The 20,062-nt window shown below is 36.9% G+C and overlaps 1 protein-coding gene across 2 annotated transcripts in view; it reads left to right on the top strand.

Moving 5' to 3' along the window:
• The first annotated feature begins 275 nt into the window (after positions 1-275).
• The window catches only part of LOC139138764 (uncharacterized), a 31,878-nt gene continuing 12,091 nt past the window's right edge, over positions 276-20,062 (top strand). For both annotated transcript variants that reach the window (XM_070707285.1, XM_070707286.1), the window contains exons 1-13: positions 276-417; positions 3,664-3,921; positions 4,679-4,764; positions 8,328-8,426; positions 9,554-9,658; positions 10,404-10,505; positions 11,714-11,834; positions 12,806-12,984; positions 13,367-13,577; positions 14,180-14,308; positions 14,849-15,035; positions 16,972-17,093; positions 19,005-19,130. In XM_070707285.1, coding sequence (XP_070563386.1) covers positions 333-417; positions 3,664-3,921; positions 4,679-4,764; positions 8,328-8,426; positions 9,554-9,658; positions 10,404-10,505; positions 11,714-11,834; positions 12,806-12,984; positions 13,367-13,577; positions 14,180-14,308; positions 14,849-15,035; positions 16,972-17,093; positions 19,005-19,130 — 1,810 coding nt within the window. In that variant the 5' untranslated portion in view covers positions 276-332. The remainder of the gene's footprint in view (positions 418-3,663; positions 3,922-4,678; positions 4,765-8,327; positions 8,427-9,553; positions 9,659-10,403; positions 10,506-11,713; positions 11,835-12,805; positions 12,985-13,366; positions 13,578-14,179; positions 14,309-14,848; positions 15,036-16,971; positions 17,094-19,004; positions 19,131-20,062) is intronic.

The raw sequence follows: 20,062 nt of genomic DNA, 5'->3' as shown, positions 1-20,062 counted from the left end.
GCCTGTAGAAAAGGGGCATGTGTTCATTGCCGATTTGCACTAGAAGGAAAAGTTCTATATGATATACACTAAGTTAAGGAAAAACGAGTTTGCTCCTGCATAGTACCCTGTATTTGTTACAGAGACGGTATACATGCGACAGTAAAATTATTGTCAACTCTGATAACGTGGCTGATTTCAAAGATAACTGCACTCGTTTCTGAGATACTGATATTTGCTTTTAGTTATCGAAATTTGAATTGGTCTAACCACAAACTTCCTCTATTCGTAGGAAAGGGTTCGTCAACTTTTCAGAAGAGCGGTTGCCTGCAGGAAGTATATTCTTGATCACTATGTATGTGATGTTCACGTACGTCAAGGGAAGATTGCTCAACTTCGTTTTCTGGTTCTTACTAGTCTTCGAGGCACAACAAACAGGTATGTCACTGATTATGCAAGATAGTGTGTAACAAGTGTCGAAAATTATATGGAAATGGTTTCGCCCAGGGTGGAAAGAAGAATTGGAGCTGCGTTAGCAGCCGCAACGCAGCTTTTATAGTCAAACCATTCTTCGTGATACTGCATTGTACATGTATATTATCAACTTACATCAAATGTCGGTCACATGCATGCTGTGCATGCTGAGTTAGTGTCAAGGTGATTCTAAACTCAGGATAAATGGTGTAATTCCGTCATTTTAGACGCTTTTTGTTTACTTCAATTTCTACGATCCCGCAAAATAAACCCCAAATGGATCATTAGTTTACATCTATATCAAGATATGTTAATTGTCTATATCCTTTTTTGTCGTGACGTTTGGTCTCGTCTTGGGAAACACAGCTTGACTTTGCGTTGAGACACCTAGAATCTTTTATTTTTTGAAGGACAAGCTTATAAAATTTTAGCCAAGATGAGGTTTTTGCAATTTCTTGGTGTTTGTCTCGGCCTATATCAGTGTCTGTTTAACTTACGATTGCAATTATTTTTTTCTAATCGATAACATTGTCATGTTTATTCATTAATTCTTTGCTGCTCAAAACACGCTCGTTAAATACACTATTTATTAGTGCGCGATAATTGGCCACTGTCGAAAACAACAAAATTAATATTACTACAATAATCAATCAATAGAATTCCCACTTGGTGTTTTGTGCATTTGATGTCACTGTGGATAGGCTGGCAATTTACTATGTGTCCATTAATATACAGATTAACTTGCAATATGTCGCACTCAATGTCCCGTCATTATGGATAATTGTGAGAATCTTGATGTAATATATTAAGAGGCTTGGACGAGGCTCTAATACTCACGTCACGGCGATTGTTGTAGTGAATTAGGATTAGGCTTCTGCTATAGGTCTAGTCATCCGTTTTTACTTATAAGAGAATGTTTGCTAAACTTTTCACGACAAGGTACACCTTATCGTGTTTACCAACAAATACATCACTCATTGCAAGATGAACATCAACCGTTCCACTTCCGCTTATGACTTATGAACGCATAATGATGCCAACAACAAAAAACTGTAGTGACTATTTATAGTTGTTTTTGGTGAAATACAATTAAGGAAATTAGTTCTAGCAGGTTATCTAAACCAACCACTGGTTTATGCTGCATTTCACCATAAAAGCAGTACAGATGACAGTAGAACGATGACTTCGATGCTCAAGCAGACCGCTATTTTTGTTAAATGTTAAAATTGGAAATAATTATGGCTTCCAACAGTTCGAATATAGTTTTTGGTGAACATTACAAAGTGCAACATAAAACGACAGAACAATCAATATTTCATCAAAACACTGTTTTCAACTTTGCGAACTTTACGATGACGATTTGAAAGCAACAGTCAAGTAATGTGAAGTGGAGAAATTCCGAGCAGTGATCGCGCTAACGCTCGCCACGCTAAGGGCGATATAGAATGGACGTTTGTGAGAAGCTTTTGGCGGGCCGTTAGCAAAGCATGAACTTGCTAATTGTAACGACGCCACACCTTTATTAACAGATAGTATCAGGTGAAAGTATTTCATTGCCCTTAGCAGATTAGCCTTCCTAAACTGATTATGCAATATAATAAATCCTAGGGAAGAAGTCGCTCAATGTGTATTGTAACCGTTTATATTTCCTCTATGTAACAACCTACATTGTCACTATGCATCTGTCGAGAGATTGTCACTAATTGGTAATATTAAACTTTATTTAAGGTAATTTAGTTCCATCCGTGAGTCTACCAAATGCTTGTTAAATTTCAAAAATCAAAATTTGAGCTTTTAGTACTCCGTTCGATAATATAAAAAAAATCACAGTAAACTTTCGTCGACTCAGTCATAGAGATAGAGTAATGGAGTAAAAAAGAGGAATTGCAAAGATTTTTGACAGGTTAACTCTACATCACCGCATGTAGCGTGCAACCTCAAGCAAATTTGGCTGATAATTTAAGAGACAGTGTAGGGGGGAACCTATAGAAGTTCCAACTTTGTGTACTCAAAAAAGTTGACCAAAGTAAACTATAAGGTGACCTACATCCACTCTAGGTCATCTAATCTAAAAAGCGTGCACCCATATGCAAATATAGCCAGTACATCCGTTAGCTTAACAGTAGGCGTTCCCGTATGAACAACCTTGAGCATCGGCTTGGTTATGTCTCGTTGTTTTGAGGGAGTGTCCTTGCTCGAATGAAGACCCTTGGCTAACGAGTTTTAACTACTGAGAGAAGTTTCTGTTGACCTCCAATGAAAAATATGAGAGTCAACTTGAAGTTATTCAAACATGAAACGCACTCAATTTTGAGCCATTCATGATAAATGTGTCAATTTTACATGACCCGGTAGTGTTTTATGTTTTACCCGAATGATGTGGTAGAAAATAACACCACAAAGTTTCTCATTATGGAAAACACAACAATTATGGTTTTTTATCTTTTTAATCATGTTTTTGTCAACCTTGTCTTTAAAATGTTTAGTATGGATTTCTAAAGACTTTATCCTTCTTTTTTGAACGATGTTTACTAATGTAAATAAATATGGGTAACTTCATCCAAATTTTAACCTCATAAATCTGAGACGTCTTTCAAATTATTATAATATTTTTCCTCGAACACTTGAAACGATTATTCTCAAACAGCTGTTTTAAACTATTACCCTGTCATTTATTTTATTTAAAATAACCAAAGCCTTATTTCAATCGGAAAAGGCTAAATTTACTTGTGAAAAGCGATCGCTCACCACTTGCTGTCTTACTGTTTTCCGTAATGTGGCATGTACATGTACGTATGTAATTAGGCCAAGCGATGTACACCAGATGATATCGTCACTTATAAGAGACACTTTCAGCCAGTTATATGACGTACATGTATGATAGCATTCATTTTAGCCGGCCACGGATGTCTTATGAAAACACTCAGTATCTCAATGGCTATGGCGTGTTCTTCCTCTTTTTGTAGTTTTGTTTGTTTTTCGCTGAATCAGCTAAATTAAAAACGGCAGGTTCTCGTTGGTTTATTTTCAAAAATTGAATGTGTTATCAAAATCTTTATTTTGCAATTGCCTCAGCTAGTCTTCGAATCTCTCCAAAAGTACTATTTTTTGCTTGTTTGTTCGTTTTTCGGGGAATGGACGGATTACAAAAACGCCGGAGTTGTCCGAGTCTATGTCCAATCATATTTCTTTCAAATTTCAAACAAACAGCTAGTCACTGGACAGACTGGTACAACGATCCCGGTCAACGTCATGGAGATGTGGAAAAGATCGATGACATTCGATTCATGTATCCTAATTGGCTGTGTGACAACCCAACAGCCATAGACGCTGTCACAGTGGACGGGGTCCCAGCTCTGAGCACGGGAGACGTGTTCCAACAGTTTAATGCAAGTGGTCTTGTGTGCAGAAACGACGATCAGAAGAACGGGAAATGTCACGATTACAAAGTTCGCTTTTGTTGTCCCGGTGAGGGCTCACGTAATGCGTGTAACGTGTTTTTACTTTTAATATCTAACGTATGTGCAATATCTGTGGGAGTTAAGGAAGTCTGCATCTGATTCAATTATTAACTATCGATTTATCGATGTATCCATTGCAAGTTGTAGCGAGAGAGAGAGAGAGAGAAAGAGAGAGAGAAAGAGAGAGGGCTTTGTATGTATGTATGTATGTATGTATGTATGTATGTATGTATGTATATATATATATATATATATATATATATATGTGTGTGTGTGTGTGTGTGTGTGTGTGCCTCTGTGTCTCTGTGTTTGTATGTATGTATGTATGTATGTATGTATGTATGTATGTATGTATGTATGTATGTATGTATGTATGTATGTATGTATGTATTTGTGTGTGCCTGTGTCTGTGTGTTTGTGTGTGAGTTTCGTGTGTTTGTTTATTGTCACTTTGACAACATCTTGCATAAAGCTCAACGCCAATTCGTTGTAATGTAGGCCTAATATGAAACGCACTTACTCGAAACAAGGAAACCGAAATTTGAGACAAATCTTGTAATCAATGAAACTATTGATTAGTTAGTCCAGTCCATCAATCAGATAATAAATCGATTTTTCTATCAAAATAATCCAGGGAGCAGTGAGCCGGTTTCGATTGGAATATACTTAGTAAGTATTCACATGTTGTATGCTAAAAGACAATCCTTGCTCCCAAGACAGAGACTAAGATATTGAACTAAAAGTATCGTTGTTTGTGCCTGTAGGATCACGTGGTGCGAGGACATGTACAAGTGAAGAGAGCTTAAATAGGTACCCCATCGTGTCATCCTTCAGTGTTAATATCACAGAGGTACGATGTATCTGGTCGTATAACCTACATTTCGCTTATTTGATTGTTCGAACAGCATCAATATTTAAACCTATTGTGTTATGTTTTGTGGCTACTCTATTACCGATGTTGTCAAGTTGGCCAACGATTGTTTTGATACCTTCTTCCTTGTCATGTCATCGTTTATTTCAATTAACTTGTTTATTGGAATGTAGGTCAATAAATTACAACCATCATAGGCAAGCAGTGAAAAATCACCGAAAAGAAAAAATCGCCATAAATCACCCCAGAAACTGGTGTAAATTGCACAATTTTGTTTGTTGTGATGTTCTGCCTGAAGTTATTCAGCAGACGCACTCAGGGAGCGTCCAGTTGTTACAGCCAGAGGTGTGTGCAGGCCGATTCTTCCTGCATCCCGTCCAAAATAAGATAACTACCCTACCGATTCAAAAAAATTGATGACCTCTTAGAAGATTATAAAAATTTGATGACCCCTCTCCCTCCATTGCTTGAGGAAATTTTAACATTTCAATATTTTTGACAGATATATCTCAGGTACCTTTTCTCCATGTGGCAACTACGGTGTCTTAGTTTGCATTTTGTAATAAATAAACCTTGTCAGTGCTGTTGAAATCTATAACAGAAGTCTAGACATGGTTTGGTTATCAACACTGACAAGCTGAATTCTTGGTATTTCAATATGCTGTTGAAAAAGTGACAGTTACACATATGTTGCAATGAGCATTACTTGATGTAGAATCACAATCTTCGGATATATTTAATTGCAGTCTACTTAAATTCAAAATTTGATAGCTAAAAATGAAAATATCTGTACATATACATGCTTTGTTTTGACACGAACAACAAGAACTTCGCATGTTTTGTGAAGTATGGGAACATTTATCAGCAAGCCTGCGTCATGATAACTTATTGGTTCTCAAATACTTACAGTAGTTTGCTTTGACGCATTGGCATTACGCAGTCAGATAAGCCGAGGTGGCCTCGTACAGAGCGCATGAGTGATCTCAAACGAGGTTTAAAATTAAAACAATGGCAAACGGTAGTAACTTGAGTTATGCATTATACAAAATTGCGATAAAAGTTAATCGTCCCTACCCCATTGCACATAAATTACTTTAAAACATTGATTTTCGGCTAGCATGCCTTTTAGCTATAGTCAGCAGTTCGCCCATGTAAGATGCAGCGAACTCAAACTTTTCCCAACACTAACGAAGGGCAAAGCGTATTGTTAGCTAAATTAAAAACCCACTAATTCAATAGAAATTCCCATTAGCTTTAATGTCTGCAGCTAACTCAAAATGTTTCACAGTGTGCCTGGTTTAAATCATATCTCCTTTGTAGAACTCAGGCCGTAAAGGTGAATAAAACCTACGTTAATAGTGGAGTTCCACAAGGCTTTATACTAGGGCCTTTACTTTTTTCACTTTATGTGAACGATATGCAATCAGCGGTCTCATGCAAATAGCTCTCTTTTGCTGATGATTCACCTCTTCTTGTTTCTGACAGAGATTTTGAACATATGTTTTTCTCATAAAGAAACACACCGACCTTTATGGTAACAGACTTATCGTAACCCAAGAAATTGAGTATTAAATGAGAAAAATAGATATAATGGCTACAATAGAAAACAATTTTATTTTCTCTTCGGAAATATAAATCGGAGTAAAATCCTGTTCCAAATGTATCTATACCTAACCACATATCCGTGCGAAAAGATTGGAAGTTGTCTAAAGTTTCCGTACTCGCCTAAAGATGAAATATTCTTTTTCCCTTTTAGCGGCGTTTCGCAAACCAAGTCGACAGCTTATCAAAACTTGTCGAAAATGTTAGTGTGTATTTGAAGCCATTGATGAGTTACATTATAACCCTATCACACTGATCAGTTTAAGGGGCGTTACAAATTTAGGAAGTTAACTTACCATTGTAAGCTCAAAATTGTAGATCCTACATTCGTAACTTAGTGACCGCAAATGACGTTATGTCAGCGTATAGCTGTCATACTGGTCTATTGGAAGGACATTGATACTTTATTACACACAAAATGTTTTTAATTGTTTTATGGTGAATTTCAAAATAGCTTGGAATTGCAACATGCTTGGGTGATAAAAAACGTTTCTTGCGATAGAATATGACGCCACCTGCATTAATTGCAATTTTGCAAACATTTAACCCAATATGACGATCACTGTGACACAGTCAACATCGTCAGTGTTGCCGCGCTTCTATTGGAAAGCTCACGCGTACACTGACTGCTTGAACATTCTCATGTCGCAGCCTTTATCACATTTCCCGACGATGATACTGCACGGAACGCTAACGATAGATTGTTTTTATCGGTACAGCGAGTACGGGTAGGTACAACGATTGGTATTTCCTACACACTGAACGTGTTCTGTAAGTGAGAACAGGGGACGTCGTATTGAGTTAAATTGTTGCAAAATCTATCAAGTGAGAACTTTTGTAATGGACGCAGTTTGCGTTATTTTCTATCACCAGAAAAGTTTTTCTAATCACCCAAACATGTTGTAAATCCTAGCTATTTTGAAATTTACCATAATTTATGCACATTGTGTTGTTGGAGCATATTGAGTATGTATGTGAGGGTAGTACTCATGATTAGGCTATAGTCATTTGCTTAACATCGTTCAATATATTTTTATCACGCAACTATTGAGCTCGTAACATATTTATTTACACTTTTACTGAGCGGCCGAGTTACTGAAATAGTAATTTTCATCGGGGCTCATACAATTTTCGAAAAAAGGAAAAGATACATCTGTCAATACAAGAAAACAAAAGTATATTAAAGGGAAACATTTCTTTTAACATATTCTTTCAGTTTACATTTGAATGTGTACAGACTGGTCAAATTTTTCACTTCAATCGGTAATGAATTCCAAACTTTCGTGGCACGGAAATGAAAACTACGTTGTCCAGTGCCTAAAACACATCTTGGTACATGACAATTCTCACGTGCAGTAGAGCGTGTAAAATAATCATGAACATTACTTTGTGGAGTAAATAAATTAGATAAATATTGTGGAGCATAACAATTCATACATTTGAAACTTAAAAGTGCCATGAAATAAAAAATTCTTTGTCTAATCGACATAACATTGAATGTAGGGAAAATCAATTGATAACTCAAAAAGTGTGCGTAACGCCCGTTTTTGAAGAGTATAAACTTTGTCAAGATTATTTGCCGTTGCATTACCCCAAACAACACAACAATAATCTAAAATACTCTGTATGAGACCATGATATAAGATAATGCGACGATCAAAAGGGATATATCGACGTAATCTGCGCAGTAAACCAATTCGTTGACTAAGTTTTTTGCATAAATTATCTATATGGACGTTCCATGATAACGTCTCATCAAGTGTTACCCCTAAAATTCCACCACATTGTACTTGAAAAAAAAAAAAAAATAAAACTACATATTATTTTATTTTAACTGCAACTTGATTTAAAATTGTACCATTAGACATTGTCCTGTTGTGAAATGTTTATTTTTGAATCATTAGTAATTAAAACAATGTCGTTTTTTGTCTTTTAAATAGGATGTTGGACCTGGAATGCCAATATATGATGTAGCTGAATTTCAGTCTGAAGACAACTTCACTGTCTTTTCCTCTGTGGAAATAGTCTATGGAAATCAGGTTACTTAGCTGCACCCAACTCAGCGTATTGTGCTCAAAATCACTTCTTTTGCAAATATTCATTCAATTTTAGTTAATTTGTTTACTCAAGATTAACGAAATGGTTGAGTTAACCTTTTAGCTTGTCAAACAGTCGGAAGTTTCGTGATAAAGAAGTGTTAATTTATGCGAATGAATGCAAATCACCCGATTTCCTGGCTTCTCTTTTCTCCCAATTTAAAGATTTTCAAAGAATTCAACTCTACTCTGGCTGGGTCAATTTTTCTGTAATTCTGTGTAATGAAAAACACGATTGGAACTAGTTTGGGATAATTGGATCTCCTTATTTATTTAAATTTCTAAAAAGTGTTAGGTTCCCTATTGCTGAATGTTGCAATATTACAAATACTCATAAATAAAAACGATTGTATTACTTCAAAAGAAACGCAGACGAGCGTACATTTTGATTCTAAACCAATGTAATGCCACCATCCAATTATCCCAAATTAGTTCCAAACGTGTTAAAACGACTACTTTGTTTGGCAATTAAGTTCTCACATTTTAAATAAGTGGCATTTTAAGTTTGCTAATCATATTTTAAACACTTTTTTGAATGCCAGTCTTTCAACCCATGCCATTTTAGAATGAGGATAGATAATGCAAAATAAAATACTCGTTGTTTTCTACATTTACTCCTGTTTCGAGCGAAATATAACATTTTAGAAAATAGTATCACGTTTTTGGCTTGAATTAATTTTTTATCATTAATACCAAAATTACATTTTTTGCCCCGAATTTCCACCCTCTTCATCCTTCGAGTAAAGTTTTGCCACCATATTAAACCTCAGATTCTCTGCTTATTGAAAATATATGGTATGAGGGGTTTACATGTCATCTGAGAGGACAAATATTCCCTTAAAAACTCTGTTGGCAACATGCACTGTGATGCAGCTCCAACACACGGGCATCCCTTATTTTTTCAAGCATTTTGTCGCCATATTATAAGATAACGCATGCAAAACTAAAATAACATTTCCAAGCGTTTAAGGGTCATTTATTGTTTAACTGTCGTATAGCATTTTTCGAAAGAAAACTTTCATGTTTCCACAAACAACAATTTAACATAAAAGTATTTATTTTTGTGACAGTATAACCGCTTCTGCATGAGCGCCGATTGGCGTTACGTCGTTGTAGCAGCATACATGTCGGCGAACATCACCGAGAACTTCAATCTGACTCTGCATGCGGTGACGGTGAGTAAGCAGAATATGAATAGATTGGTGTAAAATAATTACAATCATACCCATCCGTAATCCGATGGCACTAAGTCCAAATTCGTAGTACATTGTCAATTGTTCTAAGCATAGACACAATACAGCACAGAACAGACAGTAAAACCCCGATACACACAACAAAGCCAAATTCATGAAAGAAAGATATATGGACCTCTGGCTAAAAGACAGAGGAGTGGTGTTAAGTATTTCGAAAATAGTAAGCGCATCCTGCCCCACATGTGGCACCCGTCATATATCTATCTGTAAGTCAAATAGGTAGTGGTCACCAACTAAGGCCAAATGTCTCCGACGCCATCAGCGATCACTGGTCGTAGAGAGATATTGTATTTATCTATACCAGCTTGTGATGCCTCTCAAAGAAGCGTTTGAATGTAGAGACAAGTTGTAGTTGAGCAATTGAGGAATTGCTGAAGGAAGTGCCAGTTAATGAACTTACAGCCTTTACGAGTTACTGCCCGCCATAATATCAGCATAATGAAGGGCGACTTCAGTATAATTTTCTATGACGGTTCTACCAACAAATCGACTTCAGCCTTATGTAAAGTGTTAGTTAAGCGTGTAAAATTATGAAGACGTTTAGCAAAGAAACGAAGGCTAGATCGTCGTTAAAATCATTGACAATTGTTTGACTTAATTGATTTGCTGATCATCCCTATTAACACTTTCCGTCGTGCGTGTGTTTGTCTTTCCCTTAACCAAACAGAATGGAACCGTACAAGCCTACAGTTTACTTGTGTTCGTCAACGATGTCGCTCACTGGCCACCATTTTACAATGAGAGATGCGAAACGCCGGAAAGGCCAGCCGTGAGTATAATGACTGAAATGTTACACGGTTGCTTTGATCTCTTTACCAAAATATTGTAATAGTTAAATATTCTGTCTTCGGCAATGAACGCAGCGATGGAGTTCTTAGTTGTCATTTTTCAGTTACCCATCAAAGTTAATTTCACATCTGTTTCGATGTTCAACGGGATGATGACGGACACGTATGTTCGTTCAGTGTATAACGACATATCTCAAGATTATATTCTGAAGCACATTTTAATGACAGCTTGCTCTAGACAGGATCGATCGACCTCGACCATGATACCTTGAAAGGCTCTGACCTTAAGGTTTTAAGGTCAATTATGTGTTCGATATTTATATGCTATTCGTGCACGCTCTGTTAAGGAAAGATTGGGCATGATATTGTTTAGCCTGTTGCCACTTAAGCTGACGTACCGTTTCTCATTTTTTTGGGGGGGGGGGCAACTGCCACTGTTGTTCTGAAGATATCTCTTATAGACAGGCAAATGCCTTTGAGATAGGCAATGGGACTTAACTCACCTAGATATTCATCGTAAGATGCTTTCTCTACCCTGTTGTGAGATTTGATGACATTGGCCATATTATTCTTGCGACTGTAGCAAAGGTTTCACTGTATTTCTGTTTTTGATCTCGTGTACTTTGAATCTTTAGGGAAATGCGTATTTGAGAAAAAGACCGATTTTTTTTCTACCAGTTTGTTTCTTATCCTCTTTACCAGTCAACACATGTTGATTTCAACTGATCAGTGTGCCCGCTGGTTCGATTACATGAGAAAGTTGCCAGTATAATCAAATCACACATACATTGTCACCAAACACTAAAATACAGCAACCAATGAGAATATAAATGTCGTAATTGGATCTATTGTCCACCCATCGGAGATCGCCAATCCATAGGTGCTATACACAAAACTAAAATTGCAAGTGCTGTCCTGTTCGAAACAAATAATTAAATAAAATCTCCATATATGAAGATCTCGTAATCTCGTTTAATAGGTACCAATTATTACCTACCCATCTATTTATATAATTATCTCTCTCCCTCCTTCCGTCCCACCCTCTCTCTCTCTCTCTCTCTCTCTCTCTCTCTCTCTCTCTCTCTCTCTATCTGTTGTGTGTTTGTTTAAACATGGGTGCAATGTTTGTGTAATTCCGTATTTATTTTCCTTTTCTGTATGTTTTTGGCATATATTTGTTGTTTTTAAGACAATGAAGCCATGGCCATGGATAATTGATGTAAGATTGAATGGGTTCGACAGGTGGGCATCAATGATGGGTAATCCCGATGCTGGCAAAGACTTTTACGGCGATATCAACAATTCACAGTGTAGGTGTCAATAACACAGACTGTACGCCCTCTAGTGTTACACCCTTCCTAATATTAACACGATTGGAACTAATTTGGGAAAATTGGATGAGAGTAAATATTAGGAAAATGTAACGAAATCGAAATTTTTACAGCTGAAATTTTACAAAATGATAGAATAGTGTAAAATTTGAAATATTGTTCTCATCGAACAAAACAACGAAAACACAACGATTATTGCATACCTCTTTCATCGGATTCATTTTCATAAAAAAAGTTCATTTTTGTGTAAATGTACTAAAGAAATGAGAAAAAATGCTTAAAATTTCTCTACTTAACGACTTTTGAGTCAGGGCACTTTTGAAATGCCCCTGACTTTTTCGTGAATTTAAGGCTTCATAAACATTAAATTGAGTCAGGGCACATTTTTAATGACCCTGACTGACTTAACTGTAAATCAATCGAAAAGCTTCATTTTGGTCGAGGAAAAGTGACAAACTGAGATTATTACTAGTGTTTCAGTAATGAAGAAACTACAGACAAACTCTCATATTTTCATTAAAATATGAATATTGTTCAAATGTTTTGAACAATATTGCATTAGATACTATCATGCACTGATTCTTACTCATAACAATTCAACAGCATCGTAAATTTTGAATAAAATTTTTAAGATGGTAAGCAAATATGGTGTAATATTAGACAAATTTCTAAAATTCTTGAGAAATGTTGCCAATCCAATTATCCCAAATTAGTTCCAATCGTGTTTATTAGTATTTTCACTTTGCATATAATCAGAAATGGTGTGTGGTTCATAAAGCCATTGAAACAAGTCACTGCTTCTTTCTGAACGCTATCAACAAATTGAAAAAAAATGAACTTATCGAGATAACAATAATGGAATTCATTTTTATGGTCATATACAGGCTTTTCTCGTCGATGTTTGAATGATGTTTGCAGCATGTATATAATGTAACGTTGTTATCATTCAGGTGACATCACCGTGTACTCGCCGATTCCAAGGAAAGGAAAAGGTTTAAATTTGAAGGACATTTCCCTACAAATGACAAACAAAGCCAATCACCAAGTTCAAACGATAGAGATGCAGGATGGAATCTTCTCTGACTCCACAGGTGCAGTGGTGGTGAGATTGACAAGGCATGAGTTTGAGGTTAGTCATAACGCAAAGGCCCATTTGACTTCAAAACTTATCAACAGCCCCGGTTTCAGCATATGCTCAAGTCATATTGTAAATATGATATAATGAAGTGGACTACATCTTTAACACTTTGATGTTCGCAATGACATGTGGACCTGCAGAGACGGGCACAATTTCTAAAACTCGGGTAGCATGTCATCTTTTCTGAACACTACAGTATAAAAATACAAACAATTGGTTTGGATGCTCGTTTCATTGGGTGCACGTATCGTATAGGAGGAGAAATTCAGGGTTCCTTGTTTCATAATTCATGTGTAAATGCATTCATCCATGCTTTATTTTCATGGATTGTTGGTGTTTACCACGTGATTGTTTCCCGGAATATAACACACAGTGGGATTATGCGCCAGCTAGGATATTTATGAAACGTCTGTCGTCGAGGTTCAGCAAAGAAGCTTATCAGCATTACATCTCAAAATATGAATTGGGACAATATGTTTGGCAAAACTTCAACACCCGTCAACACCTGGTATTCCAAATTTCATTGCAAGGCCAAAACAAACATCTCTCATTGGCTGTGGAATCGGCTGAGATTGCAGTTATTGGTATGCAATTTTTATGTTACTTCATATTACGAAATATGATGGTGCTACTGTTGTTGTTATTGAAAGAGGGAGATTCACTCATGTTGTAGCTCTCTCTCTCTCTCTATCTCTCTCTCTCTCTCATCTCTTCTCTCTCTCTCTCTCTCTATCTATATATATATATATATAATATATATATATATATATATATATATATATATATATATATATATATATATATATATATATATATATATATATATATATATGAGAGAGAGACAGAGAGTGTGTGTGGAACATCAGAGAATAAGAAAACAAGAATGTCGGTATTTCAATTTGTATTGAGTGAGGCTTTCGACGCAACAGCAGAGCAGAGCGTTAGAAATAATAACACACAGTACTTCAAGTACAAAGTAATAATATGTTACTTAAGGATGCATGAAACTTAAGTAACAGATTACTACTTTATACTTGAGGTAAAGTAGGGATTCGACGCAACATTGTCACAAAAGTATGTTCTTCTTCTTCTGATTAAGAGAAAAGTGTCTGAACGTTCGATTTTTCCTAGACCGCATGATCTGAAATTGACATAAAAGACGTTCCCATTAATTTTTTACGGTAAGGTTGTCCATACGGGAGGTTTGGAATTAAGTGCAGCCAGCAGTGTATGTGCAAGAACGGTGCCTCATGCCACGGATGGAATGGAGCTTGTAAATGTACACCTGGATGGCAGGGACCGGCTTGTGACATCCGTGAGTATAGTTGACATAATTGATTAATACGGGGGAAAATTGAGAACATGACGTGAAAAGAAATGCAAACTATAAAATGAAAGTGAATAAAACATCGGGTTACTTTAAAACATATGGACAAAAAAGAAAAATTGAAAGTTTCACATATAGAAAAGTGTAATGAAAGTGGGAAATTCTAATAGTGCTTAGGGTTCATCATATGTTTGAAGACTGTTTACGTTTGTTGTCATTTTTGCATCTTTTGAGTAACTTTGTACCTGAACTATACATTTGACTCAATAAGGAAGGATTTTTCCATTCCTGATGAGTTTTAACAGCAATTGCGATGACCATCGAACAGCAAAAACAACAACAGTTGTGACGGCAGCAAATCCTATGCTATTTTTGAAAATGCCAGGACGACGATTTCTTTCATCTGTTCGTTCGGAATCTGTGAAACCAGACGTTAAATTGACTACTGGCGCAACCTAATCATCACAACAATGTGAGGCGACCGGAAGTAACACACCGTTTTTACCGCATTTGTAATTCCTTTGGCAGCAACTACTCCACGTATTAGCTTGTCCGTCGTCTCCGGCAGAGCTACAGTCCCCCTGCACGGTGTTATCCGTCTTCGATGCTTCATTACGGGTGTCAGGTCAGAAATTGTGAACTGGGAGCACTACGGGGCCGACCTTCTCGCTGACGATTTAAATAATGCACGAATAAAAAAGGTTTCCATCTCGAGGTAAATTCCACTTTAAAACATTGTTCACTTAATGCTCAACTAAGCTGTAAGTATTCCTGCATTTCCTTTTATCTTATATCTTAGTTTCGAGAACAATAGAAAGATGCGTGCAAGTTGAAAAGGCCGTACGGAACGCTCGTTCCGTAGCATTTACGTACCGTTTCAAAGGCCCACCCCATGTGCAGTGTATTCTGTGACTGCATCTCTGCATTCATTGTTTAATAGTTTCAGAGACCCATTTGACGATTACCAGAGTATGTCTCGAGCTGTGTACTTGTGGCGCACCCCTATTTCTAACAATCAATCCAATTTGTAACAAAAGTTAACCCCATATAGGTTTAGTAAGATTTCGGTCAGAAAACAAGATTCCTTATCATTTTTGACCGAAATTGGTGAAAATTGCCCCGAAACAAACTTTTGACATGTATCTGCACGATTGGATGATATCTTACGAGTAGGCCTCTTATCCCTAGGAACCTGCACAACGAAATTTAATCTCACGAGCATTTTCAGAAAAAATGAGTTTCACCAAGGAAAAAAAAGAAAATTGTCCCCAAACATACTAATATGTATATTTCATCAAGATGTATCAAATACGGCCAAGTTTTTTTGAAAATTAGGTTTTGTTACAAATAGGGTTGATTGTTACAAATAAGGTTGACATGTTACCCCTATTTGTAACAATCAACCCAATTTGTAACAAAAGCAGTTTCGTAAAAATGAGTTTTGACAAGGAAAAAAAAAAGAAAATTGCCCCAAAACATACAAATATGCATATTTTATTAATATTTCAACAAATACGGCAAAGTTGTTTTGAAAATTAAGTTTTGTTACAAATAGGGTTGATCGTTACAAATAGGGGTGATACAGAAGCTCGCACAAGATAACGTTCCGCACTTTGACTATATATAGGACAAATGTTGACATTGAACAAAAACGGTCAATACTCGGTCCAGTCCCAGGAAAAGTAGGAAAAGTACATTTCTATCTTTTGCAATGATGACCTACCCATAAAATCCTTGATATGTCCATGGATTAGCATAATTAGTTGTGTTGACTAATTGATTACAAGATATGTATATGAGAGATACGCGTCCTTGTAATGGGGTGTAAAATAAATAAAGAGTCAAGAGGCAAGGTTGTTAGGTTATATAATCATTTACTTTATTTACTCCGATCAGTCAAAACGTAAAGAAAAGGAGAGGAACTGATAGGGGAAAATCTCTATATTAACGTCTGGTTCGTTTGTTCGCTTGTGCAAAGCAGGGAAACGAAGCGCCCATTTGTGGAGGGATGAGTTCACGAGTGCTCATAGGGCAGCTCGCAAGCGTTGAGTAGAGTGTACTGTTGGCAGGACGGTGAACCTAGACAAAAGTCATGACGGTTTCAATATCTTGCATCCCAAACGGATATGTGTATATATATTATATAATATATATATATATATATATATATATATATATATATATATATATATATATATAATATATATATATATATATATATATATATATATATATATATATGTATATATGTATATATAATATATACACATATACATATACATACATACATATACATATATATATATATATATATATATATATATGTGTGTGTGTGTGTGTGTGTGTGTGTGTGTGTGTGTTAATTTATTTTCAACTTTTAAAGCATATTTTTAACTTTATATTTTTATCGATCGCAAATCTTACTAAAAAGTACCATTTTGGGCCGTGACGGGCAATTACGCACTCACAAGCATTTTGATTGCAGTTGTGATTATGTACTTATGGTACTACAATGACGCATGCGTATCATCGAGCTGCTTGCGGCTGCCTCCGTCTGTGCATATTGCGCGAGCTATTACTGTTATTCACAATTCGTCCGAGAATTGGAAATTCTGGTCTCATATATTTTCCATAACGATCTCTTATCACAGCACACGCATGTTGGCATTATCGAAAGCAACGTACGGGGATTCAGGTAACTACAGATGTTCGGCCGCTGGTTACGGGAAAGGCCAAAGGTTTACTTCAAATGTCGTGAAAATAAGTATTGAAGGTAAGCAATTTGCTCAACAAGACAACATTTGACGAACAAGCTAATCCTAAAATTATGCCGAGAAGAACATGCGAGTATTTCGAGAAACTTGAACGATATGCATGCCTGTTTCTTAACTTTTGTACACACTGCTTATAGTAGCTAATGATGTAGTTCTAAATGAGTAATATCATCTTGTAAATTACACAGCATTCTATGACATATCGTCAAACAATTTGTCACAAGCTCCGTTACATTTCGGCACCCTGTCGAAGGCTACATCATTATTTCAGTAACAATCTTCGCTGTTGGTGTTACAATGTCATGTATGCACGAAAATTTACACAAACCGCAGGTTGTGAAAATTGTGTGTATACCTGCACGCGGTGGGATTATAATTATGATATGATATGATATGATATGATATGATATGATATGATATGATGTGATGTGATGTGATGTGATGTGATGTGATGTGATACGATGGATATTAAACACCTATTGCCTGGTCATGAGGGTTATAGCGCACGTCTATTACCCCGAGGGGCAGTGTCTTACAAGAAACACATCACTATTCCCCGAGGCCGTAGGCCAAGGGGTATAGCGATGTGGTAACACACGACCACGAGGGTTAATATACGAGCGCTATAGCCCGAATAAAGACCAGGCTATTGGTGTTTTATAACACACCACATGCTCATGCTGTATTGTTATATAGTTTTTAATGTGTTTTGATATTTTGCACCGCAACAATCCCCTGTGACAAGTTTACTGGGCGATGTTTTCACAGCGGTTTCAGTTGTACGTGGTACCACTATCTTTCAAAAAATATTCTAAGCATACCTAGCGACATCCTTAGTTGCACTTTAATCTTTTCCGTCGATGAGCTGTTCAAGTTCCTAAGCTGTTGGAATGTTAGAAAATGTTAGAAAATCTGTTTCAGAGAATGTGTCGTCACCTATCCCGGACGCACATAACGTTCCAGTCACCCGCCATTGTTGCAAAGCTGCAGACGACACTACGATAACGTGACCAGACACTTTTCCAAATTTGGTCAAAACTATTTCCCTAGGGAAATAGCTTTTCAAAAAATACCCTCTGACGTCACTTTTGTCGATCCGGTTGGACTAGACAAATCTATTTCCTCGTCACGTGACGTATTCTGGCGAATCGCGACACGGAATGAGCACGTGGCGTGTTATAATATGTAATATGATATGCTATGCTATGCTATGGTATGCTATGCTGTGCTATGGTATGGTATGGTATGGTATGCTATTCTATTCTATTCTATGCTATGCTATGCTATGCTATGCTATGCTATGCTATGACAAGAACATATGTTCCAGGTGATTTCTTCGTAATAGTAGCACCCAATAAGGAGTTAGCAGAATTCCAAGCAGCGGCTCAGAGCGAGCATCTTTGAGCAAAATTTTAGATCCAAAGACCAAGTTTGATGACAGACGTTTAACGGTCATGATAATGGACGTGACGCGGTCGACTTAATGCTGTTAATAATCACTATGTTTTGTAAGCATTTGTTATTTTCAAACCCTGGTGTTGACCAATGTTTCGGGACTGCCCAGCTTTGCTACTGTTGTAGCACTGGTATATCATTAGGTTTTCACCGTGATAGTTCATACGATATGATTTGTACTTATTTAAAAATGATATGATATTATTTTAATTTAGCCTGATTATTATCATATAGTGTATTTGTAATCAAGTAAAAATATAGAAAAACTAATTGTAGTGAACAGCGGCGGACCGGAAGTTCGAGGACGCACATATCCTCCCAGGGAGCAAATCATTTGTTGTAGTGTCATTCATTGCATGCGCGCAGACATTCATACCTCGGATTACTGGTGGTGCGCAGGATTACAGGAAAATTTCTAAGCTTTTCGCTTACTGTAGGCTTTATTCGTGTTACAGGTTGTCCCGTGAACACGTGGGGAAGCAACTGCACAAAGAAGTGCAACTGTGTGCATGCCTCTACATGTACCCTCTCAACAGGTTGCCGATGTTTGAAGGGTTGGACTGGAAGAATATGTGATAGAGGTAGGGTTTGGAATCGTCCTGTTTCATAAGGTAGGTCCGAGATATATGTACCGGTCACAGTGGCCGTTTTTCTGGGTCCTACAAGGTCGGTATACAGCTCACTGATTGGCTGGACCCTTTCTGTTAGGTCTCATTACCATGAAATGCACTTCATGGGTTGTTATTTGCTGCTTCATGTCCCTGTGTTTGCCTCGTTTTGTAATGTTCACTGCCTCGTTATGTAGTGCCCCATGTACTTCCTCGAAACCGTTGCAGTAACCAGTCATTCAAATTGTTTGCACATGGTTTGACCGCGACATGAAGACGAAAACAATGAGACTCAGTGTTCACTGAAAAGCATGAAGTCATTCATGTTTATTTTGCACTGCACGCTTGGTGTTCCGCCTTTCAGTAGTAATATTTTGATGTGATCGGTAGCGCAAAATAAGCATATTCTTTTCTGTAAATTAAATTTGGAAAAGTTTGGCCCTGTGGTGACGTCTTGTGCAATTGTTCTAAGTACACTACGGTTTCACTAAATTGGATTTAAATATCGGAATGAGAATATGAATCATTACAACTTGTATGCCATATGCCTAATTTGCACTACTTGTTCCTCCCCTAAGCAAGAAAGAACGAATTCGAATGTAAAAGGCTCTCCGGCCGCCCGATATTTTAACAATGCTATCTAGCAGCGTACTATCTTAGATGTTCTAACCGTGGTACATCATGGATAATACAACGAATCTTTTCGTATCTGAACCAATCAGAGCGTTGGATTTGCAAGTGCGAGCTGGTATATAATATTGCATGATTGTTACACGGCGGTTCATAAACCCTATTGGTGAACATTCGATATGTTCGATATTGTTCGGAATCGTTTCTAGCAAGTATTTGGAGCCAAATAGACACGCGTTTTTTGAACAAGTAAATGCTTCTCAGGCGAATTCGGC

This window comes from Ptychodera flava, chromosome 8 (assembly GCF_041260155.1).
Source record: "Ptychodera flava strain L36383 chromosome 8, AS_Pfla_20210202, whole genome shotgun sequence".
Classification (NCBI taxonomy): Eukaryota; Metazoa; Hemichordata; class Enteropneusta; family Ptychoderidae; genus Ptychodera; species Ptychodera flava.
This window is presented reverse-complemented; position numbering and strand designations above follow the sequence as displayed.